Source organism: Anolis carolinensis, chromosome 1 (genome assembly GCF_035594765.1).
Source record: "Anolis carolinensis isolate JA03-04 chromosome 1, rAnoCar3.1.pri, whole genome shotgun sequence".
Lineage (NCBI taxonomy): Eukaryota > Metazoa > Chordata > Lepidosauria > Squamata > Dactyloidae > Anolis > Anolis carolinensis.
The window spans coordinates 117,531,746-117,556,584 of record NC_085841.1 but is presented as its reverse complement, the minus strand read 5'-3'; the positions used below and the strand labels follow the sequence as shown (position 1 = coordinate 117,556,584).

The 24,839-nt window shown below is 38.0% G+C and overlaps 2 protein-coding genes across 12 annotated transcripts in view; one reads left to right on the top strand and one right to left on the bottom strand.

The window, feature by feature from the left end:
- Window positions 1–24,839, top strand: part of prss35 (serine protease 35) — a 229,903-nt gene that overhangs the window by 23,875 nt on the left and 181,189 nt on the right. The window contains exons 1-3 of one of the 9 annotated variants that reach the window (XR_010006362.1): window positions 4,980–5,444; window positions 19,457–19,615; window positions 19,907–23,275. The gene's annotated coding sequence lies outside the window, so the exon portion shown is untranslated. Of the gene's footprint in view, window positions 1–4,952; window positions 5,445–19,456; window positions 19,616–19,906; window positions 23,276–24,839 lie in introns of those variants that run through there. The other 8 variants (XM_062981233.1, XR_010006357.1, XR_010006355.1 and 5 more) reach the window with 8 other exon arrangements.
- Window positions 587–24,839, bottom strand: part of me1 (malic enzyme 1) — a 152,489-nt gene continuing 128,236 nt past the window's right edge. For all 3 annotated transcript variants that reach the window (XM_062981225.1, XM_062981213.1, XM_062981220.1), the window contains exons 10-14: window positions 17,992–18,097; window positions 14,703–14,845; window positions 11,473–11,646; window positions 3,003–3,101; window positions 587–1,048 (exon numbers count right to left, since the gene is read on the bottom strand). In XM_062981225.1, coding sequence (XP_062837295.1) covers window positions 881–1,048; window positions 3,003–3,101; window positions 11,473–11,646; window positions 14,703–14,845; window positions 17,992–18,097 — 690 coding nt within the window. In that variant the 3' untranslated portion in view covers window positions 587–880. The remainder of the gene's footprint in view (window positions 1,049–3,002; window positions 3,102–11,472; window positions 11,647–14,702; window positions 14,846–17,991; window positions 18,098–24,839) is intronic.

The window sequence follows — 24,839 nt, the reverse complement described above, 5'->3', positions numbered from 1 at the left end:
AGTTTGCAACATCCTCTCAGATGGAATTCAGTGCTCAATTAACCACTTTTGCTGTACAGACTCTCCTGAAAATTTTGGCAGGCTATTATTGGAAAGAGGTTCATGAATTATACTGTCTTCTCTAGCAGGGCTCTTAAATTATATGGTAACATAACATTGATGAACAGAGGAAAACCTTTGCATCCAAACAACATGAATATTTCAGCATAAGTGCATCTATTTTCTGTATTATTCAGAAAGTAGTGATTGCTTTATGATGACCTGGTAAAGTTATAAAACAAAAGGTGGCAGCATCTAAGACTTCCATCTCAGTTTCTATTTTCTTGGTTTTGCCAGAATGTCTCCTTGTGAAAAACATGGGACAAATTTTGCAGTTGCACCTGATATAAGAATAGAAACTGCTTTTTGCTTTGACATCAAGGAATAACAAAATGTGAAATAGGTTTTTCACAGTTCAAATAATCACGTTGATATATTGCTTCATCACTATGTTGCAATATTGCTCTTCTGAGCTCATTACTTTAAAATCTAGCACAGATCCAAAATTTCATATAGATGTCAAGATAGACAAAAAATACATTCTGCATTTTTCTTTTAGTATAATGAATCTAGAAGAGTCCCTTTATTTATTTTTAAAAAATCAGTATACAAATTATGCTCTACTGTCTTAATTGTATACTCAATTTGCTCACAGATTAGCTTAACAAACTATTAAAATCTGAAATTTGAAAAGTTCTATGGCTTTCAAAAGTATTCAGAGCTTTCAAAAAGGAAGCAAATATAACCTGAGTTCTTATAAATGTATGCTATGATTCAGCAAATAAGGAAAACTAGCAAGTATCTGAGTGCTTTCAGTGTTGTTGCAAATGCTATTTTTCTCTTAAAAGTTTCCAGTCTGTATTTCCATGGCTTCTTTGGGCCAGGTGTAAGAGTCTGTCAGAAAGCTTTCGTAGTCAGTGCTATACATCTGGGAGCGGATGAATGCTTCCTTGTCTTCTGGCTCAGGGTAGAAAGTGGCTGTGTTGTTGATGTAGGCTTGCTTCACAATCTAGGAGAACAAGATAAGCCCCTCATTGTTAGAATATTGTATCAACCTGAAATGCTTTACAATGAGGAAATCACAAAGGTTAGTATCAATTTCTCGATTCTGATCAGATGGATACCAAGAAGGCAGTCTGTCTTTTTTTTTAAGCTAGATTTATGGAGGAGATCATTTTAATTTTACCATGTATTCATAATTAATTAGGAGCTCCGGTGGCGAAGTGTGTTAAAGCACTGAGCTGCTGAACTTGCAGACCGAAAGGTCCCAGGTTCAAATCCCGGGAGCGGAGTGTGCGCCCGCTGTTAGCTCCAGCTCCTGCCAACCTAGCAGTTCAAAAATGCAAATGTGAGGAGATCAATAGGTATCGCTCCGGCAGGAAGGTAACGGCGCTCCATGCAGTCATGCTGGCCACATGACCTTGGAGGTGTCTACAGACAACGCCGGCTCTTCGGCTTAGAAATGGAGATGAGCACCAACCCTGAGAGTCAGACATGACTGGACTTAACATCAGGGGAAAACCTTTACATTTACCTTTATTCATAATTAAATTCCTGTCCTAATGTCTGTAGAATCCAGTGACTTAATACAGCATTGCTTGTAATATTGGGCTTAGGACATTACATTTAAACTCCAGCTCAATAATAGAAAGGCTGAACTCAAATCTCAAAATAAGTCAATTACCTTGAATATACTTTAAAATTCAGACTACAATCTGAAGTGGATTCACTCCTCATATGGGAGTCAGCAACTACAAAATGCTGTGCATGCTTACTTAGAGTACACCTATCTGTTTCTACTCTCATGTCTCCCACATCTCCATACTTCCTAAAGGTGAAGTGACAAGTGCAGGCCTAAAGGAAGGAGGAATCAGTTACTTTAAAATTAATATTTATTTGAAATTATTATTATAAGTTAAAGCCAATATTATGTCGCCTCCATTCACCAGGTCCAGAGGATCAAGTGATTCTTTGTTGGATAATGGGCTAAGTATTTATATTACGCCAATCTCAAATACTTGCATTGGATCCCTATTTGATACTGGGCTCAGTGATTATTATCCCAAAGGCCCATATGGTTTGATTCCCCTATTCATTAATAGATGCTTACTGAGGACAAAGAGTGATCTTTACATGAGATCATCTACGTCTCACTTAGTAATAAATGTAAGAATTGGCACTCCTAGAAGATAAAAGGAAAACAATGCCTAATGTGTAATGGTTTATATTTTAATCTTATGTTTATGTATTTTAAAGTTATACATTGCATTTTAATCTATGTTGTACCCTCACTTCAGCTGATAAAACAGTTGTTGAGAAAGAAAAAACCCGAATGCCCAACTGGACAAGAAAGCAGAGATCACTTGTCTTTTTCATATTTTAGTAAATTAAAATTGAATTAGGCAGGCAGCACTGAGCCCCAGGAAAGAGAAATGAACTGTTTCCTGCTGACATTTGTTTTCAAATAAAACAGTTATCAAATTCAATTTTCCATGTAAGGGAATTTTTTCTACCATGTTAATCTGCGTTTGCGAAGAATAATCTTCAATTCTCTAAGGAAAATGGAGTTCACCACATGGTATATGGGTCAGTTACTATAACCTACTTCATGGGGGTTCTTTGTGTGGATAATAAGACATAATGAATGTAACCTTGAGATCCTTGGAAAAAAAGTATCTCAAACTAGTCAGCTGTATAGCTACAGAAAGCTTTTTCAATATCCTAATATCCTAAAAAAAAATACATGTGTTCACTTCCAAACAATTTTATGAAAAAAGTCGGTAGAATGGATGGTGCAGAGCAACAGTTCAATCAAACACTGCTGTTGCTTTCCAATGAATCCTATCATTCAAGGTGATTCCCTGCCCATAAAATGAAATGACAAAAATGCCATCAAACTATAATGCCTTCTGAACAAAACAAATTAACCCTGTTGTTTATCAGAAGGTACAGAATTAACTTACTTTTACAGCAATTTTCAAGGAGACATCCTGAATTAATGCTAACGGTGGATACAAACGACCCTCTTCTAAATGTTCCTTTGAAACCTGTTGACATATAACCTGGGAACAAAACAAAATACTGTTTTAGTCTTGCATGTTGCAGATAACATTATCTGAAAATCCTCTTCCATGGTAATAACACAGTAATAATCTGTTTTTGTAATTACTCTGCTATAACAAGAGTAGATACAAAACCAAAGCACTACTAGTGGGATTGTGTGCTCATGAGAGGCAAGAGGCTATACTGAAGGAAGCAGTGCTGCTGGCAAGGTCTCAAGACAGATTTTTGGTGAGGAGCCAGACTAAATGTGGCAAACAGCTACTAATGGTAGCATTAGTGACTCAGAGACAATGGCAGTGACACCAAAGCAGATATCTGCACATAACAAGGCAAGGTAAACACCCCTTGGATACATTTTGTACATTTTAAATTATTATTTTTTTAGTTTTGGGGATCTTTTTTGTGAACAGTTCACAAAATTTTCTTTATGTTCAAAATACAAGCTTCTTGTACATTTATTACACAAACCTCCCTGAATTATCATTTTGGGGATGTGGAAGTCCTGAAATGCAAGGGGATACTGCAAGGGATACTGTTTTGGGGGGATGTCCTGGCATCTAAAACTTGGGTATTTTGTACACCCTTAAACTATAGCAGCTCAAATAAGAAGAAAATATTATTTCTATCACACTGTGGACAAATTTCCTGCATTGTACAGGATAGTGATAATAGTTCCACATGCAGAGATCTGCTACAGCTGGACATTAAATCCCCCAGTCCCAAATTTACTGTAGCCCCCACTGCCCCCATCCAACCTGTAGCTCAGGGGTCCCCCAACTAAGGTCCGTGGGCTAGATGTGGCCCTCCAAGGTCATTTACCTGGACCTCATCCTAAACTTAGGGTTGCCTTTAGTTTGAAACATCTTGAAGGCACACAACAACAGTCCTAATTAATTTGACTTTCCCATCAGTCAAAAGCAGACCCACTCTTCTCACTGAAATACTGGTAAGTTTATGTGGATTAAAATCGTTCTTCATTTTAAGTATTGTATTCTTCTTCCATGCTTTTTTCACTACAAAAAAGATATGTGCAGCATTCATAAGTATTTGTTCGTGTTTTTTTCAAGCTTTAGTCCAGCCCCACAACAGTTTGAAGGACCGTGAACCAGTCCTCAACTTACAAAATTTGAAGGCCCCGGCAGTAGGTGACCGATGGCTATAATAATAATAATAATCATCATCATCATCATCTTTATTTATACCCCGCCACCATCTCCCCACTATACCAAATCCAGAATTATCTCTTAGATCCATTGGGATCCTCCTGAGGTCATCTCAAATAATGTAATCTTTCTGTGCCTATATATGACCATGGAGACATGGTCCGATGGTTTTCCAATCCACAATCTCTCCACTAGCCACAGAAAGGCCGTGAGAGGTTTCAGTGGCCCACTGGTAAGCTTAATGCTGGTGGTAGTGGGGGTTGCTTTGCATGCATGCAAAAGGTGGACATATGACTGCATACACCGAAGACATGATTACAGCCAACATGTGTTAATCAGCTCATCTAAACAAGAGTTCTTGCATTATCACTCAATAATTGTTTTGTGAACAGCCATTTCGAAGATGATCATTATCACTTTCTACACTTACTATTTACATTTCCCCTTCTAAAACCCCATGCTGAGCATGAGACAGTGAAGAAAAGTGTTAAAATGGAAAATCAAGTCATTAAAATTTTGTCAAAAACCAAAAAGCCATAAGATTCTTTCTTGACTTTGCTACAACACTTTAATATGCTTACCTCTTTAAAAAGTATTTCCTCTATACACCCCCTGTGTGCAAAGTGCTTTTCAACCATCAAGCTGCATGCATACTTGGAACCTACCTTTCAACACATAATTGAAAGCTGCCTCAAAATCTGAGACAGACAGAAAGCAAAGCTCATGAAATGTTCTGAATTCCCAATTCTATTAACAAGAACTGTTTGTTAGTGGCTAGGGCTGAACTTATCTGTTTAGATAGTACTCTGAGCAAATACATCAGAGACAGCAAGCTACACACCACGCTGGACACTGACACTGCTTCAGTAAATTATTAACAGCAGCAAAAATAAAATGGAGGAAGGGAAAAAAAACCCTCACAGAGCAATTTTGGAATCTCCTTGAAAACAGCAATTGGAGTACTTTCCCTTTTCTACTAAGGATTATTTAAAAGGAAGCTCTCGTCTATGTTATTTCTATACCATGTCTAAGTCTTTAGAGAGAAAACTGGCACCTGTAATGGAGAAGCTACCTTGATTTTGTTGCAAGTTGTGATGGATACATTACTTATGACTATATGAAATGCCAGGAACAGAGTAGCAAGAGAAGAGCTGTAGAATGGCTTCATATATTAAGAAGGTAAGTGCTGAATCTAACAAAAGTTATACTGTGATAGATTTAACTAATAGTTTATGTGATCCTGATTTCCATTAACTGTTTTTTTGTGTGTGTCAGGAGCGACTTGGGAAAGTACAAGTCGCTTCTGGTGTGAGAGAAGTGGCCGTCTGCAAGGACATTGCCCAGGGGATGCCCGGATGTTTTGATGTCTTTACCATCCTTGTGGGAGGCTTCCCTTATATCCCCGCATGGAGCTAGAGCTGATAGAGGGAGCTCATCCGTGCTCTCCCCAGGTTGGATTCAAACCGGCAACCTTCAGGTCAGCAATCCAATCTTCAAGTCATCCGTCCTGTCAGCTCCTTATTAACTGTTGATTTATCTATTCTATTTCCCTGTATACAATCTTTGAGATATTTTGCATGTTTGAAACCAAGTTCATCACACAGCAATAGTATTTTTACTCAAATAACACATTATATAGAAGTAACAATGTTATTTCTTTTTGAAGCAAAATGTAGGAAAGATTTAATGTCATATTCTTTAATTTTAACACAGGGAAGTGTTATAACCACTGGCAGTCACGCTATATCAATTTCTGTGCTTATGTAATAAAGAATCCACAAGAGGGTGCTGAAGTAGTTTAGAAAAGAAGATACGGTCTTCCCATTTGATCATTTTTTCCTATAGCAGATCAGTAGCTATTTTTTTTCTCGGAATGTTGCCACTGTCTACCTTCCAGTCATTTGTCTTATGGCAACCCCCAAGGCACCCATCCATTGTATGAGGTCAGGATTTGTTCAGAGGGGGACTGCCATTGCCTTCATCTGAGATTGAGATAGTGTGGCTTGCCCAAGGTCACCTAATAGCAAAGGTTAAGGTAATGGTAAAGGTTTTCCCCTGACGATAAGTCCAGTCGTGACCGACACTGGGGGTTAGTGCTCATCTCAATTTCTAAGCCAAAGAGCCGGCGTTGTCCATAGACACCTCCAAGGTCATGTGGCCGGCATGACTGCATGGAGCGCCGTTACCTTCCCGCCGGAGCGGTACCTATTGATCTACTCACATTTGCATGTTTTCGAACTGCTAGGTTGGTAGGAGCTGGGGCTAACAGCGGGCGCTCATTCCGCTCCTGGGATTTGAACCTGGGACCTTTTGGTCCGTAAGTTCAGCAGCTCAGCGCTTTAACGCACTGTGCCACCAGGGGCTCCTCCAATAGCAAAACATGGATTCAAATCCTAGCCTCCAGTGTCATAGCTTGGTATCCAAATCACTATGCCACACTCTGCCTCTTTTCAGGGATATATTAGTCTGTAAAGCCACAAAGCATGGATTACATTTGCACACCACTGAAAAAAGTCAAGCTAATTTAAGTTTTTATGAAGATCTCCTTATGCATTAGGCATGGCAACATCACTTGCAGGTAAAATTAAAATTCAATACAAGGGTTCTGTGTGAGGGCAAAACAATCATATTTGAACTGTAAAAATGTATTTCTCACCTTGTTCACATTCTAATCTGCCTACTAAATCCCCAAAACTTTAAAGCTGAAGCTTGATAAGCTATGCAGTAAGAAACTCAAAATAGGCAGGTTGATGTATGGACTTCCCTTCTTTGCAATATTCTCTTATCACATACCGTCTCTAAAAACCCATCCCTTTCTGCTTCCAAAGCTGTCTGCCTTGCAGATTGTTGTTCTGCTATCCAAGGAAAGGCAACACATAAAATATTTTTATTGTTCTTTGCACATCAGCAAAGTTTTAAAAGGTGATAAACATAAATAGAAATTTATTTATTATTTATTTGCCCCATTTATACCCCGCCTTTCTCACCCCAAAGGGGACTCAAGGCGGCTTACACATGGCACAATTCGATGCCCCAAAACATATAAAATCAAAGCTTAAAACATTAAATATTAAAAATTTAAACATAAAAATTTAAATATTACAGCAGTTAAAAATCACACTGTGTTTGGGCATTTAATGTTCGCCTTTTCTGTTTAGAATCCACCCTGACTCCATTTGCCAGACTGGGTCGGAGTGCTTCCCGGACTTGGCAGAGCTCTTGTATCCTGGCTGGGAGCCCACGGGCTTCTTGAGGTTGTAGATGGCCACGTTGCCATCGTAAAAGCCAGCCATGATGAGGTAGGGGCGGTCCACGTGGATGTCCAGGCACATGATGCCGCTCTCACTGTTGAAGATGTACTCCGGGAAGGAGGGGTTCTTCAAGGTGTACAGCAGCAGCATTCCCCGGCTCTGCTTCATTAAGTCATAAAAGCCATGTCCCACGATAAACAAATCCTTGTACTTGGGATTCCAGCAGAGAGCGGTGATGGCCAGCAACTCTGAAGCCCAGATCCTCTTGCTGAGAAGGCAACAGGATGGTTTAAAGTGCAGTCCTGAGAATGAGGGGGGGGCTCTACTGGTCTGGAAAGTGCAGGACCACTATCACACCCTTTCTGCTCTGGTCAGTAAAGTTCGACCATGCTTGGTTGGGATCAGGAGGTAGATCCACTGCTTCACTCCTCCCTTACCCCATTTAGCCTCATTGAACTCTCTGCGTGTTTAGTTTCAAGAAATAAGTGCTCAATAGGGCCAACTCTGATGTAAGGGATTGAAAGTAATGATTTTGGAGACGGCTATAGCTGTCAGAACTCTAAAACCTATTTTTCTTCTTTCAGAATTGGAATATAAGAGCTGCTTCACTGGGTCAATTCAAAGTCTTGATAAAGTCCACTATTCTGTTTTTCATAGGTAGTCTGATGCTTTTGGAAAGCGTACAAGCTGGACACGATGCAAAAGCTATTTCCTTTGTGTCTTCCCATCCCTAACAGTGTCATTCAGATGCCTCAAATGAGTGAGATTTGGGCTGATATCCACTGACATAACGGTTTTCCATGAATTTATCAAACCCTTTTCTGTAGGGTTGGAAAAATGAATTCTCTGAATTAATCATGTGTTGTTTGAGTAGTAAAGTACTTCCTATGCAGATAAGACATAACCAGTCAAATCCATTCAAGATGTGAACATGCTTTTGTTTCTGTGACACTCAGTTTCTTCGGCATGATTGAAACCAGACTCAAGTGCTGGAATGGTTGTAGTATGGCTATAATGAATGAGACTTGAAAGCAGGTACACTCACAGTGAAATCTTATACATACCTACTCAAAGGGAGCCCTATTGAGTGTAACAGCATAAATGGATAACTCACAGTAAATATGTTTGTCTTAATTTTTATTTATTTATTTATTATTTAAACTTATATGCCGCCACTCCCCTAGGGCTCGGGGCGGCTTACAAGAAAGGCTAAAATCTAACAATTTAAAAACATCTTTTAAATATCTTTAAAAAAATGGGCCTTAATGAGGCACCATACTTTGTTAAGAACCTTGGTGGCAAAATCTGCACTTTGTTAGCCTTGGTTTATCTTCAGAAGTTATTGCACAGTATCTCTCAATTTCTTATTTATTTTAAAAACTAAAATTATCTGTAAAGTAAACCAGCTGCTGCTGTCTTCCTCTCAAATTGGACATCTGAGACAATTTCACAGTCCAGTGCCTGCCCCACCTTTCACTTTGGAAGTTTCCAAAGCACTTTACAAATTATACATAAATTGCTTCACAAAACCAAATGAACCAGGCATGGCTTTTAAAACAGACGTGGCAATTTAGGACACAGCAAGCGGACTGGCATACCCAACTGAAATTACAAGGGAGGTTTTAGCAAAGAGGATAAAATTAACCACGTTCCTGTGCAATGGATCACTGCCCATCGTTGTTGGTCAAAACTTTGACAAGAGCCTGGACCTTGATTTATGCATATAGAAAGTGTGAAAGGTTGATACTGCCCGTTTTAATGCCCATTATAGCTGGAGGGAGGCATATATACTTCCACAGGACCCAAGATGATTCAGCTGGAGACCATTTTGTTCTTTTTTTTTTTTTTTTTACTTAAAAAAGCTTTTTTAGAAAGCTGTATGGTACAACTTTACTTTTTCACCCAATGCTCCTGATTATTTCAGACCAAGAAGTCCCCAATGGTAAACCAGATGTAATGTTCAAGAGCAAGTCTTCTTAAACTTTTTCCATTCATGACCCCTTTTCATCCAAGAAATTTTTACACAATCCAGATAAATAGGTATATAAAATAGGCATAAAAATTAAACATTTACTAATGATAAATCAGCATTTACAAGGCTTGCCAAACATGTTGATTTTCCCTTTTATGAAAGCATTTTCTGCAGAGTAAATACTGCATGTTGTTGCTAACAAATTTGTGTAAATGTCTAAATGGCAATCAGAAAGCTTTTACTGTTGCTAATTTTTTCAGGATGTCAAAATGGAGGGAAGGGTTGGGGCCACAGTTTAAGAAGCAGTGTCCTAGAAAGTGAATCCCTTTTGAGACAAAAAAGAAAATTAGTGTTTGGAACACACTGGGAGTCACACATAGTCACATTTTGCACATGAGAGGCTCTACTAATTATGGTTGTTGGAATATTTCGAATGTTTCTTTATAGTGCTTTCTATATGAGGTATGGAATGTGATTCACTGTCTTAAGTATTCCTAAAAAGAAAGGAATATCCAGTCATGAAGAATTACTATTTCAAGCTTTGGAGTTCAATGTATTTCTGTAAATTTTGTTGGCAAACTATAAAGTGGGAAATGCTACAATACATATTTCTCAGACTGTCAACATTGGCTATATTGATGTATATCAAATCAGTTAAATATTCACTAAATATGTAATTAATACCCCATGGGTATTACCATATATCTGTTGTAGCATCTTGAAATTATTGTAGTCCACTGAAATTCTGATAAAGTTCTTGAGTGGAAAAGCTTTCTTCAATCGGAATTTACTGCTAGGTTCCAAATTAGGTATTCTTGCTTCCAAAATGGAAGCAATGACTTATAGTTACTGACTCAGACTACTATATTATTGGTCAGCATACTGGTACAATACTAAAAGTAATATCTGAAGACACACATACAGACATACATGCATAATGACATCAGCACTGGTTTTTGCAACATTTTATCATTGCAGTATAACTGAGCGGGGCATGAAATGACTGAACCCCGTGACAAACTACACGTTAGGATTCCAGCAATGAGTCTATAAATTCTTCCAATCAAAATGGAATTCAAGAGAACTAAAATGTGATCAGGAGTACAAATCCAAGCATGATAAAGGAATAAGGAAACATTACTTATCCCTCTAAGATGGGAGGTTCTACATGATAATGAGTCTGCTTTGATAAACTGTTTTATATTATTCTACAATGGTTTTTGAAATTTAAGAATGGATGTCTCATATGCCAAAATATTGGGGGGGGGGGACAAATACCATTATATTGCAGAAACTGGTAGCAGTCCAATTGATTTTTTTAAAAGATGTTCTCTGTAGTAACTACTGAAGCCAAATGTAATCAGTAAGTTTTTATAGAAAATGGTTAAAGCCACTACATCCAACTTATCCAACACTCACTTATCCAACGTTCTAGATTATCCAACGCGTTTTTGTGGTCAATGTTTTCAATACATCGTGATATTTTGGTGCTAAATTCGTAAATACAGTAATTACTACATACCATTACTGCGTATTGAACTACTTTTTCTGTCAAATTTGTTGTGTCACATTATGTTTTGGTGCTTAATTTGTAAAATCATAACCTAATTTGATGTTTAATAGGCTTTTCCTTAATCCCTCTTTATTATCCAACATATTCGCTTATCCAACATTCTGCCGGCCTGTTTATGTTGGATAAGTGAGACTCTACTGTAGTAACAGTAGTTGTCGTAGTATTTACATCCCACTTTGTCTCTCCCAAAGGAGATTCAATGTGCTAACAAGTATTGCCCATACAATACAAAACCACTCTCATATGGAGCGGTGATTTAAAGTTGAACCATTGCAACATTGTTATTGATTAGTAGTAACATACAGCTTGCAAAGCCGGGTGCAAAAAAAAAAAAGCCATTGCAGTATCTATTTCAGATTAAATAAATGAGTTAATGCTTTTTAAAAAAAAAATACAAGAAATAACTAGTACCTCTGCAGTAGTAAGGAAAACATCTTCACTAATATGTTTCATTCCACATGAGACAACTCCAAGAGCAACTCCTGGAAACACATAGGCGTTGTTGCCCTGTCCAGGAAAAAACGTGTGTCCATCTGGGAGAGTTACTTTTTCAAAAGGGCTTCCACTCGCAAAAATGCCACGGCCCTGAAACAGTCAAAAGTGGTTTGGAAAATGTAATCAGTAAAGGCCATACACAATCATGGTAACCTAAATAAATGCCTAGATCAAGTTCTCAAAAGTGCATAAAACAGAGAGCAAAAGTGGCTGAGTCTTCTGATAGCTATAGTTCATTGCTTTCCAAACATTTCAGGTTGGTGACACACTTTTAGACATCTCGTGACACAGTAATTAATTTCACTAGCAAATCAGAGATTAAACTAACCCTTTATTAGAGATATGTACACATACATGCAAAATGTATGGGGACACAAGATTATCTCATGAAAAACTTTCATTTATATATTTTAAAATATATGATTTGTTCCTTATTTCACTTAGACTCTGAGGTTTCTCATTACTTTCACACAACACACCAACACACAAATGTGTCATGACACACAGTTTGGAAAGCTCTACTGTAATTATATTAAAAGGTATATATAATGTATATTTTTCTACGAAGAGTGAGAATTGTTTTCAGTAAGGTAACACAATGTCTACGTATCTACATTTCTGGAATATATAAGAAACTAGAATTATTTTCCATTCAATGTGATTCCACCATGCTATTTTCCCTGTGAGGAGACCGAGAGTTTTGAATTTTTAATCGTTGTATAGCACAGAGAATTTCAGAGGTATGCTTCACTATGGAAGCTACACATAACTGAAATTCCCTTTTCTATGAGCTATTAAAGATGCCAGGCTAACCTAGATTGCAATCTCTAATGGAAATCATACTTGTTATTGGATCTTCCAATTAAATTGGAGTAGAACTATGGGAGAAAGAGGGAGTCAAAATGAGGGCACTGAACCCTCCAATTCTGGTATGATCATAAAGTTTTCCTTCAGTCCCAAAATTCCTAGTATTGCAGAGAGTGAAACACTGGAAATCATTCTAGTCACCAGATGGAGCTGCCCATTATAACTGTGTTTTTAAAATATTTACATTCCTGTTTCATTCATACTGCACATCCGAATGTTAGCAAATAGAATGTGCTAAATTTCTGTTCTATTTTTAAATGTATAGAGATATCCTAAGGAATTCAAGGTGGAAAACGTTTAACCCCCAAAGTCGACACAAACAATCCAGATTCATAAACAGAAGTACAGTGTTCCCTCACTTATCGCTGGGGTTAGGTTCCAGGACCACTCGCAATAAGTGAAAATCCGCGAAGTAGGGACACTATATTTATTTTTAACATTTCTACATTATTTTAGTAGTTATATACTATTTTAAGTCTTTATCAACCAATAGTGTGTTGATAAATCGCCGCCTCCTCCTCCCGTTGCCGCTTGGGCTCCTTTTCTCTCCCTTTGGCTTCTCCTTCCTCACTTCTTTAGGCTGTAAATTGTAATTTTTTATGATTTATAATAGTCTTTTAGAGTTTATTGAAAAACCGCGAAACAGCAAATCTGCGAAAAGTGAACCGTGAAATAGTGAGGGAACACTGTACGTAATAACATATTTCATTCATAGCGCTTGCTTCAAACTGATGGACCAGTTTAAAAGATGGATCATTCATTAATTATCTTCCAGTTTTCATACCAATCAAGAACATATGTGTTACAGTGTTCCCTCACTACTTCGTGGTTCACTTTTCGCGCCCTCACTGTTTTGCGGGTTTTTAATAAACACCAAAATAATATTATAAATCATAAAATAATATAAGGAGAAGCCTAAGGAAGGGAGAGAAAAGGAGGCTGAAGCAGCTTTATTTTTGCCTCACAAGGTGAGGAGGCCAGGAGGGGACAACAAAAATATAGCATCCCTACTTTGCAGATTTTCACTTTTCACGGGTGGTCCTGGAACGTAACCCCTGGGATAAGTGAGGGAACACTGTATATACAACAACAAGAAATCTTTGCAAGCTTGGGTTACAATTGTTAAAATTTTAATTTTTACTCACAAAGCATTCAGCAATTATGCCTATGTTTGGACTTCATTTTCAACTGCTAAAAAAACAAGTACCGCATATACTCAAGTATAAGCCAATCTTTTCAACTCTTTTTTAGGGCTAGAAAAGCCCCCCCCCCCCCCCCAAGGTATATACTCGAGTTAGGATCCTGGCCAGTTTATATTCGGGTTGGCTTATACTTGAGTATATAGCTAATCAGAGTTGAACAGTCTTATCTTATTAAAGTCTCACTATTATCTTAAATTACAGTTTTATGTAAATATTTAAAAACATTTAACCTACTGATGCCTCAATTAATGTAATTTTATTGGTATCTATTTTTATTTTTGAAATGTACCAGTAGCTGCTGCTGCTGCATTTCCCACCTTTGTCTTATACTCGAGTCAATACGTTTTCCCAGTTTTTTGGGGAAAAATTAGGTGCCTTGGCTTTTTGACATTTAACCAACAGAGGGGTAAATGTCCCTGGCCTGAGGTCTTTTATTTATTTCACTTGACAGCCCTTCTGTTGCCATTTTAAGTATATTATTGACAACTCTTTCATCTATTCTTTTTGATGGGTTTTTCAGTATAAGAAACATAATGGAAGCAGGAGTGGAAAAAGAGGGGAGGTTTATAAATGGAGAATAATAGTGTGCAAAACCTACATAAAAGTCAATGTATGGAGCCAGGGAAATACTGTGATAAAACCTTCAGTCAAAACAACTCTTGGTATCTTTTCTCTTAACATATTTTGGCATTCTTTCCCAGAGGTTAGAGAGGTGGTTCTATTAATTCAGAAACATTACATTGAAGAAACTCAAGTTCAAATATCATTTTCTTCATGAATTGATTTGTGTTAAATGCAATTTGACGTCTCATTGCTTACACAGCATTTTTTCAGTTGAAAACTTTGGATATGTCAAGTAATGTGACTTTCTGATTGTTATACCCTCACACCCAGTTTACATTTGAGAAATATTATTGGAGATCACGAACACACACTTGGCTTTTTAAAAACTTCTCTGTAGAGCATGAGGATTTATCTATCTTATTTTGAAAAATATAAACATCAACATCCCATTGTTCCACTTGGTTGCTAATAAATTCTTGTTTATTAAGTATATCTAGTTACTTATTTCCTTACCTCTGTAAAATGGTAGCAATCCTCAGCAGAGCATTCTGCTTTGCTAGTGGGGTTACTAAGGGCAAAAATAATTGGCCGCTTGTTGAAGGACACCATGTCCATGATAATCTTTTTTGTAAAAGCACCACCAATGGCAGCAACGCCTGAGCAATACAGAAAAAAATTAAAGAAATACACTTTGAAACATGTCACTAAAAGTTTTCAGTAAGTGCAACAAAACAATATCAAATGGCTTTCCTTTTTTCCTTTTACTATTCTCCTTTTTAACTGATTCATGCTTAAAATAAACAGTTGAGAGAATAATGGTGTCTGATTTGCTGAAAATAACTGAAGACATTTACAAATGTCACTGAGATGCTGCCTAAATAGTTCATACTAGATACATTATGGCTTCCTATAGCTAATGGCATGGAATGGAGATGAAGAAATTAACTTGTTGAAAAAATGGCCATTTTTGACACAATGCTACCATAAAATGACAGCAACTTCCCATTAGCTTTAAACTGCAGTTCCATAGTAAGCATCTAAAATGAAATGGCATGAGATAAGAAATGACTCTGCACTGCCTGTCACACCTGAACAAATATCATGCATCTCTTAATAAAGGGCAGATTTTTCAAGAAATTGCATGAATCAAACTCTTTAACCTTCTCTTATTGCTTTTGCCATGATGGTTTTATATAATGCAGCTGCAGTATAAACTGCAGGGAGAAACGGCATCACTGTACAATCCTTCATTTAATGGAGCTGATGTCTCTAGTGGACTATATACAGACTGAGACATTTAGGAATCTTAAGCAGCCACAATGTTAGCACAAATTTAATTAATGTGTATTATGTATTCTGAGCAGATATGCGAAAATAGCACTAGATCCAGTCAAATTCCTACCAGCTTGAGAATCTAATCTTCCTTTATTATTGGTGGGGGATGGGTGGAAGGGAGTGTTTTGGGTTTTTGGCTCTGATATCTTAAGATCTCTCAAAGGACATGCAGTTCAAAAGTTGGTTCTCAACATTTCTAAGGGCAAAACAATCTAAACAAAACATAGTTGCTCTTGGTCTGGGCTTTATGTGAGGTTTTCTTCAAGACAATTAATGGGAAAAATGACAACAATTTCCAGCCAGATGGTAAAACAAATTATAAAATATAATTTCACTTATGCTTTACGGCTACTTTTATTGTCGTATTAAAATAATTGTTTCTGTTCTTGGTCCAACAATAGCAAATCCTCTTCCTGAGCACTGTCTCGCAAGACTCCATATATGGCATTTGCTGAGATTTAAGTTTAATGAAAACCTTGGGAAAATATCAGACAATTTAGTGATCCCAGCTATGCATAGAGGTCTAAACCATGTACAACTATCTTTTTTCTCTCTCACACATGCAAACAAACACACACACACACAAACAAACACATCATCTTATCAAATTTGATCAGGCTTTCTTGTTTACACAGGACATCTCCCCTATGCTGTGTGCACTACAAAAATGCCCCAGGGGAGCATTCACTCCTTTTGGACACTTCTATATTTTGTTTGCTTACTCTTTCCTGTATGCATGTTCTGGTATGCAGCTTCCTTTACTCTATGGTTCCTGAGAAGTTACAAAAGGAGCTGCAGACCAGATGCTCTCTTCTCTCTCCCCTTTTGACTATGTGACCTGTTGATAGCTGTTTGTTATAAGAGAGATGCCCTGCCCAGATGGCACAGAGATTTATCTCAAGCATATCTGAAACTGGACTGATAAGTTTTGTACCTGTGTATGCTGAAGGTTGTGAGTAAACCAAAAATGTTATTTTTTATCAAAGTCGACTTCATTTTTGTCTCTTGAATGTATTATATAAAACAAGTTGTTTTATGGGAGAGTATATATATTTTGGGCACTGAAAACACTTCTAAAGCTCTGCTGTATGCACTGGCAAATCTCTGCTTTATTTACTTATTTATTTCTAGCATTTATATCCCGTCCTTCTCACCCCTGCAGGGGGACTCAGGGCAGCCTTACCATTAGCAATCATTAGATGCTGAACAACATAATATTTAAAAAAAACATAACATATAAAACAGTTACAACTAGAACAATTAACATTAGTTAAAAACATCCACATAAATATAAATACCTGTTTTCCTAACAGATCAGAGATAACAGGTTTTCAGTATAACAACTGAAACCATTGCCTTGCATAATTATATCTGGTTGTATACTACAACAGAAGATTCTACTCTAAAAGCTTTTTGGCTCTTCTCTGAAAGGTCATGCTTTTCTAAAAAGTTTTGATCTCCAAAAGGTGTTTTTTCCAAAAATACATAATCAAAGCACTCCCAGAAGATTGACACTGAGCCTCTGTTTTTAAAATCCCAAAAAAGTAGAACCTACCACACTTCAAGGCAGTATAAATTCCATTGTCAAAAAACTCTTACTGTCAGGAAATTTTTCCCAATGTTTAGGTGGAATCTCTTTTTCTCTTATTTGAATCCTACTTTCTGGAGCATCAGAAAACAAACTGTCTCCCTCCTCACTATGACTGAATCACTTCAGATGTTTTAACATGGCTGTCATGATCCCTCTTAACCTTCTCTTCTTCTGGCTGATACAAGATTCCTGAGTGTTTTATGGATCACAGATTAAGCATTTCTGTATTTACAGGTATTAAAAATCTTTTGTACAGTTCAGATATGTCCACATATTTATTATTTAGTTAGTTAGTTTAGTTATATCCCGCCTCCATCTCCCCCGAAGGGGACTCGAGGCGGCTCACAGAAATATCAAATAAAAGCAATAACAGTATACAATACATCAATAAACAAAAACATACACCAATGATAAAATCTGAACATTAACATAGGATATAAAAACACGCTTAATAAAACATAGAATTAAAACCAGCGAGGTTGCAGTCATAGATAAGCTAAAGAGCACATTATAAGTTGTACATTCAAGATGACAAATGAAGTGCAGTAAATTCGTTTGGAGTCAGTTTGGGATGGGAGAAACCTTGAGCTAGTGTCAAGTTGACCAGAAGGAACAAATTATTGTGGAGATGGACAATCTTTAAACAAAGGCCTGTGCGAAGAGCCAGGTTTTTAGGCTCTTCTGAAACGCCATCAGGGTTGGGGCTTGCCTGATCTCCCTGGGGAGCGAGTTCCAGAGCTGGGGGCCACTACGGAGAAGGCCCTCTCTCCCGTCCCCACCAACCGCACTTGGGACACATATCCATCAATAACATAAAACAGCAATAGTTAGATAATTAGACAGAAAATACAGTTTTGATACAGATGTATTCATTACCTATAAGAGCCGTTGGCCTTATTTTATTTACAATGTCCTCTAGATTTTTCATCTCCTCATGCTGATGGGCAAAACGCTGTTTCTCTGATGTAAGCGAAGCACGACCCTAAATTATAAAAAGAGCTGGGTAAAGAAATACATATTTGCATTCATGTTTTCTGTTTCAATGAAAGGTCTTGATTTTACTTTACTTTATCTCATCTTAGCAGCCAGTCAACTTGAACACACCTGCCAAATAGCACAAAGACTGATATTTTACAAAGAACATTAGGCTTCCACAAAATACAAAGAAGAGACATTTCATCTCTTGAACATATAGTGTTTTGAGGGAGATACACATCTACACACTTATAATTGTTTAATACTGAAATTTTCCAGGAACAGTTTGATGAAAATCCACTAAATTTTCTCCCAAAGTGGGAAATCGACACTCCTCAATTTTAGAAATTCCCAGTTCTTTTAGTCAAACCAACTTAATGTGTGTAAATGTCACAACTGTTTAGTGATAATGTAACAAAATTGTCCTAAATAGGTACAGTAGAGTCTCACTTATCCAAGCCTCGCTTATCCAAGTTTCTGGATTATCCAAGCCATTTTTGTAGTCAATGTTTTCAATATATCATGACATTTTGGTGCTAAATTTGTAAATACAGTAATTACAACATAACATCACTGCGTATTGAACTCCTTTTTCTGTCAAATTTGTTGTAAAACATAATGTTTTGGTGCTTAATTTGGAAAATCATAACCTAATTTGATGTTTAATAGGCTTTTCCTTAATCCCTCCTTATTATCCAAGATATTCGCTTATCCAAGCTTCTGCCGGCCCGTTTAGCTTGGATAAGTGAGACTGTACTGTAGTTCCAAATAAAAAAGCCAACAGCCTCTAGAAAAGTGTTGTTGAAGGCTTTCATGGCCGGGATCACAGGGTTGTTGTATGTTTTCCGGGCTGTACAGCCATGTTCCAGAAGTGTTCTCTCCTGACGTTTCACCCACATCTATGGCAGGCATCTTCAGAGGTTGTGAGGTAACACAACCTCACAATCTCTGAGGATGCCTGCCATAGATGTGGGCGAAATGTCAGGAGAGAATACTTCTGGAACATGGCCGTACAGCCCAGAAAACATACAACAACCCTGCCTCTAGAAAGCTGACTGGTAAGATGAGGACAGGTCCTTATAGAAAGACTGGAATCGAAGGCATCTAACGCAGTCTCTACAACTAGATCTGAAAAAAAAGTGCAAACACATACAAAAACACAAGTGGTGGAAATCTAGTTGTAACTATTATTGGATAAAAGTCATCACCACTAGGTACTGAACTGACTACAGTATCTTCTTTTTGTAGTCTTTTTTGCCACAGCCATTAGAATGTTCCTCGAAAAGTATACCTTCCACCTCCCTGTTTGATATAAAACAGGACACTTTCTTTTCCTAACTGGGTTGCTTCTTTGGATTTTCCCCAGATCCTGGGCACCATCCAAGTTCCTTTGGGATGACTGGCTCCCTGACTGTCTGACTCACATGCACCACCTCAGATCCGAAAGCTCTGGGAACTGGAATTAGCTTCAGCAGTGGCTGCAGCTGTATGGGAAAACAGAACTGGCATTTGGCACTCAAGAAGGGTGAGTTATCTCTAATATTGCTGAGCACAGATATCCCTAAATAACCCTGTGGAAAGAGCTTATTTATCTTGTCCCAAAACCTTGGTCCCTAACTGTTCATCCCAACAAATGTCTGTTTCAGGGAGAGCTCACTTTTGAATTCAGAAGGGAGAAAAGCTGCAAAAATAGCTATTCGATGTTACCATTATCCAGACAAAGTCAAAAACAATAACCATAGTAAAATACTATGTAGTAATGTATTAAAACTATGTAAAGCTGATTTTTTTTCAAAGCAAACACATTCATCTACAGGTTGATCATCCCTTATCCGGAATTTCAAAATCCAAATTCCTCCAAAATCTGAAATTCTCTACATGGGTGAGTTAAGATAGCCACATCTTGCCTTTCTAATGGTTCGACACCAACTTTGTTTCATGTACAAAATTGTTGTTCCCCAGAAGGGCAATGGATTTCTGCCTGGAATAATATAGCCCATTAGAAAAGAGTGTTGATGACTGGGCCTTCCCGCCGCAGCGGGAAGGCCCATCCAGGCCCGAAGGAGAAGGCCCATCCAGGCTGGCTGGGCCTTCCTGCCGTGGCCCAAGTGGCTTGGCTCTGCCTCCCATGCGAGAGGCGGGGCCAGGGCACGTGGCACGGGAGGCGGGGCCAGGGCACGTGGCATGGGAGGCAGGGCCAGGGCGCGCATGGCGCAGGAGACGGGGCCAGGCTGGATGGGCCAAGCTGCAGCAGAAAGGTCCATCCAGGCCACGTTGGGAAAGAGAAGGCCCAGCCAGGCTGGCTGGGCATTCCTGCCGTGGTCCACGCAGCGTGGGAGGCGGGGCCACATCTGGCCCCACCTCCCGCGCATGCGGCCTGGCCCAGCCACCCAGGCCCGAAGGAGAAGGCCCATCCAGGCTGGCTGGGCCTTCCCGCTGTGGCCCACGTGCCCTGGCCCCGCCTCCCATGCAGCACAGGAGGGGGGGGGACAGGGTGCGCGGCGTGGGAGGTGGGGCCAGGGCGCTGGGCCTTCCCACCACGGCCCACGCGTCCTGACAGGAGGCGTGGCCGAGGGAGGCAGGAGGTGGGGCCAGGGCACACGGCATAGGAGGCGGGGCCAGGTCTGGCTATGCCTCCCACGGCGCGGGGGTGGGGGTGTGTGTGCCAAAATTCATTTTGCCTACTAAGGCAAAATACCTATGGACGCCTCTGCCCATGCCACTTGAAAACTATGAAACCCAGGGTATGGCTTCCTTGTATTCACTCAAATTTGACATCTTCAATGTCTTGGCTTCTTCATATCCTGATTTAATAAGCATTATCTGTCAACAACCTTGCTTTAGCATTAAATTCTTGAAAGCATCAGTACATAGAGATAAACACTGTATATAGTAATAAATTAATATCCCCATTATTGGAACATAAATATCACAATCATCCATTGTCTTCAACCATCAAAAGTGGGAAACCCAGGATACTAATCAGGAAAAAATCCCAATCATTTTTGTTTACTGTGCAGCAGATCTTTTAACCATTTTACCTTTTGAAAAATCAAGTCAGATTAAAATAGCATATTCTCTTACATTCTTTGTACAGGGAGTCCCCAAGCTATGAACATGGTAGGTTCTGTAGGTTTGTTCTTAGGTTTAATTTTTTTGTAAGTCAGAACAGGTACATTGTAAAAGTGTAACACCAGTCTATATATAGAGAGTGGGGGAGGGGGAGAGGGAGCGTGTGAGTGAGCTTTGGATGGTAAAAAGGGAAGGGTTAACACCCCTGTGGCGTTTGTTCTGATGCCTGTGCCCCTACTCAGAAGATTTCATTTCATTTTCTGTCCCAGTGATAAGTGGATTTTGAAAAATTTGGCTCGTGTGGAAATAAAAATTGGTGATAAATCTTCAGTGAAGACCCCTTTTCCTCATGATAACTCTTTCAGCGGTGAATCTCCTTTCAGAGGGATAGATTTTCCCCCCTGTTGTATCATCCACAAACCTAACTATGAGTTGTTTGTAAGTCAGATGTTTGCAACTCAGGGACTGCCTGTATACATATTTGTGTTAATAAATGATAATCCCTAGCAGCCCTGTTGTCCATTGCATAGACAATAAAGCAATAGCATGGAAAGTGTAATTAAAGCCCCTTTGCAGTGCACATGTGATCTTTTTAATACTAAAGAAATTGGAACCCATTTGCTAACCCTGGTACTTTGGTTTTAGCTATGAGTAAGTTTTTAATCAGTTTTAAGGGTTTATTTTAATACCGTTAATATTTAATTTGATTTAAATGTTTGTATGTTTTTGAGGTTTTAAATTGCATTGTATTAATTTTACTGTAAGCCCTTTTGAGTCTCTTTTTGGAGAGAAAAAGCAGGGTATATATAAAATTATAATAATATGGCTGAGGAAAACAAATGGGCATTACTCATCAACAGTGCACCAACAGCTCTTTTAATTTTATGGGCCAGAGTTCTTTGGAATGGCATAACTTTCCCATCATCATCATCATTATTATTGTATGACACAGCAAACTAGATAGATATGCTGGATTTCGTTTCACAAAATCACAAGTCGAACACTTCCCAAGTGTCTAGGATTGTGTGATGTATTATTATTATTATTATTATTAGCTATACATGTAAAATGTATGTAAAACATGAATTAATTTTATGTTTAGCCTTGGGCCTCATTATGCATGCTTATGCAAATTCGGGTATTCCAAAATCTGAAAGAAAAAAAAAACCCAAATCATTTCTGGTCCAAAGCATTGCAGATAAGGGATACTCAACTTGTACCTTCTACCAGCACCTTTATTTTAATGTTTGTGCAAAGGTTATATAAGGGAAGGATAACTCATTCTATCCCAACCCTCAAATCTGTCACACATACATAATGTGCATTTTATAAGCATGAAATTGTCTTAACTTTATGATGCAGTTCAGAGAACAAGATGTTTTAAAGCAGTCCAATCATACATTCATTTTTCAGTGTAAAGATATTATAAGTGTGTGTGTGCTCCTAGGTTGGTGCGGTGGTGATACAAGTTACCTCATTGCATTTATTCTCTTTTTCCATTCCTCCATTAGTCAGTAACCACAAGTGTTGGTATTTTTATACAACGAAAGGCAATATATTATCTACAGTAGTAGATGGGTCCAGGAAGACCACAAGTTGTATCGGTCTCTCACCTGGATAGCAATAAATATGCTGCTATATACAACAGTATTCCAGCTCCTGGCTCATGCTGGATTTATGGGGGAGTTGGTTAGATTTATTGGCTTTGTCTCTTCTCACATTTTTAAAGAGAGTCAATTACTGGCCATTAAAGTAGGTAAATGTACTTCTCTGAGTTACAAGCATTTTCTTAGAATTATTACCAAAGATCCATTCACACATACTTGCATTTGGTTTTTTGCTGTGGCCGGAATGGAAATTCATAGCCTCAATAAACCACTGCCTCTTAAACTGTGGATCTCAACCCCAAATGGGATTCTCTTAGCTCAATGTTGGGGACAGAAAACACTTGGCAACAGTAAATGTTTTCTAAATATCACCCAATGGCTGTTTCAGAGATTTATATAAACCTGTTGTGCAATATTTCCAGTGGACTCCAAAAGATGCTTCAGCAGTACTTTGTAAAAAGGAAAATCAGCCTTGCAAATGCTGATTTATTATCAGTAAATGATTTTAATGCCCAATGGCTGTTTCAGAGATTTATATAAACCTGTTGTGCAATATTTCCAGTGGACTCCAAAAGATGCTTCAGCAGTACTTTGTAAAAAGGAAAATCAGCCTTGCAAATGCTGATTTATTATCAGTAAATGATTTTAATGCACGTTTTGTATACCTATATACTTGGGATCACATAAAAATTTCTCAGGTCAAAAGGGGTCACAAGTGGAAAATCTCAAGAAGCCGTGCTTCAGAGTACAGTTATTTTGGTCATTATTTGACATGCTTGTGAAGAACAGTTTCAGTGCAAAATGACTGCGCTAATAGCATTGCTATTTCAAACTTTTTAAGTATGTATGACTCAAAATTTTTAAGACTAAGGAAATACATAAAACATTTGTTTAAAGAAACCCACAAAATATCCAAGCACCATCTATGCATACATGACCTATTTATTTCAATGGAAAATACTGTGAGCAAATGAGAATGTATTCAGACCATGTATAACCCTCACTCCAGCATCTCTCTATGCTGTCGCTAAAATTTCAAGATCTGAGCAATGATGTGTGTGTTATAATTATTTCATTCTGTAATATTGTTATTACAACCTAATTAATTTGGCTGAAGTCATGTTGATCAGAACAACTTGTAACAATTGACTTGCATGATAAGCACTTTTGTTTTTCACAAGAGAAAGATATGAAAAATTGGGGTTGGGTGTTTAACGTCCTGTGCCACCACTCATTATGAGAAATTTACACAGGAATGGGTGAACCATAATATTGTTGTCTATAATAGCATTATTACAGCTATTTTTTAGTTGATGCAAAACAATAACGAAATGCATGACAGGGCAAATAAGGTGGTGATGAAAGCACCAGTGCAGATGAAAAAACTATAATTGCATACACATGGCAGGGGTGTGATATACAGTGTCAGCAATCAACTATCATCACAAGTGGAGCTGAAGAGAATTTTTTTCACACAGCATATAACCTGTTATAACAGCATGGTACATATTATCAGCAGTGTGAACTTTAGACTTCCTGACAGTTCTGCTCCAAGTTTTGGCTGAAATTTTGTAACCATCCCTAGCTGTTTTGAAAACAGATTTTTTTCTTGTCAACTCTCTAGTTTATTTGGAAGCCTCTTTTTTTCTTGCTCACTTGAATTATTTACTTTTGCCTTTAAGAGCTGTTTTAAGAAACCCCCTATCTTGAATCCAATTATCCTTGAGTTTTTCTATTTGTTGGATTACTTGTACTATGTCTTTAACTTGTCAAAATTAGTCTCCCTGAACACTGGGTTGTGTACTGATGTTTGGGTTTCCCTTTCCATAGTACAGTAGAGTCTCGCTTATCCAACATAAATAGGCTGGCAGAACGTTGGATAAGCGAATATGTTGGATAATAAGGAGAGATTAAGGGAAAGCCTATTAAACATCAAATTAGGTTATGATTTTACAAATTAAGCACCAAAACATTATGTTATACAACAAATTTGACAGAAAAAGTAGTTCAATACGCAGTAATGTTATGTAGTAATTACTGCATTTACGAATTTAACACCAAAATATTACG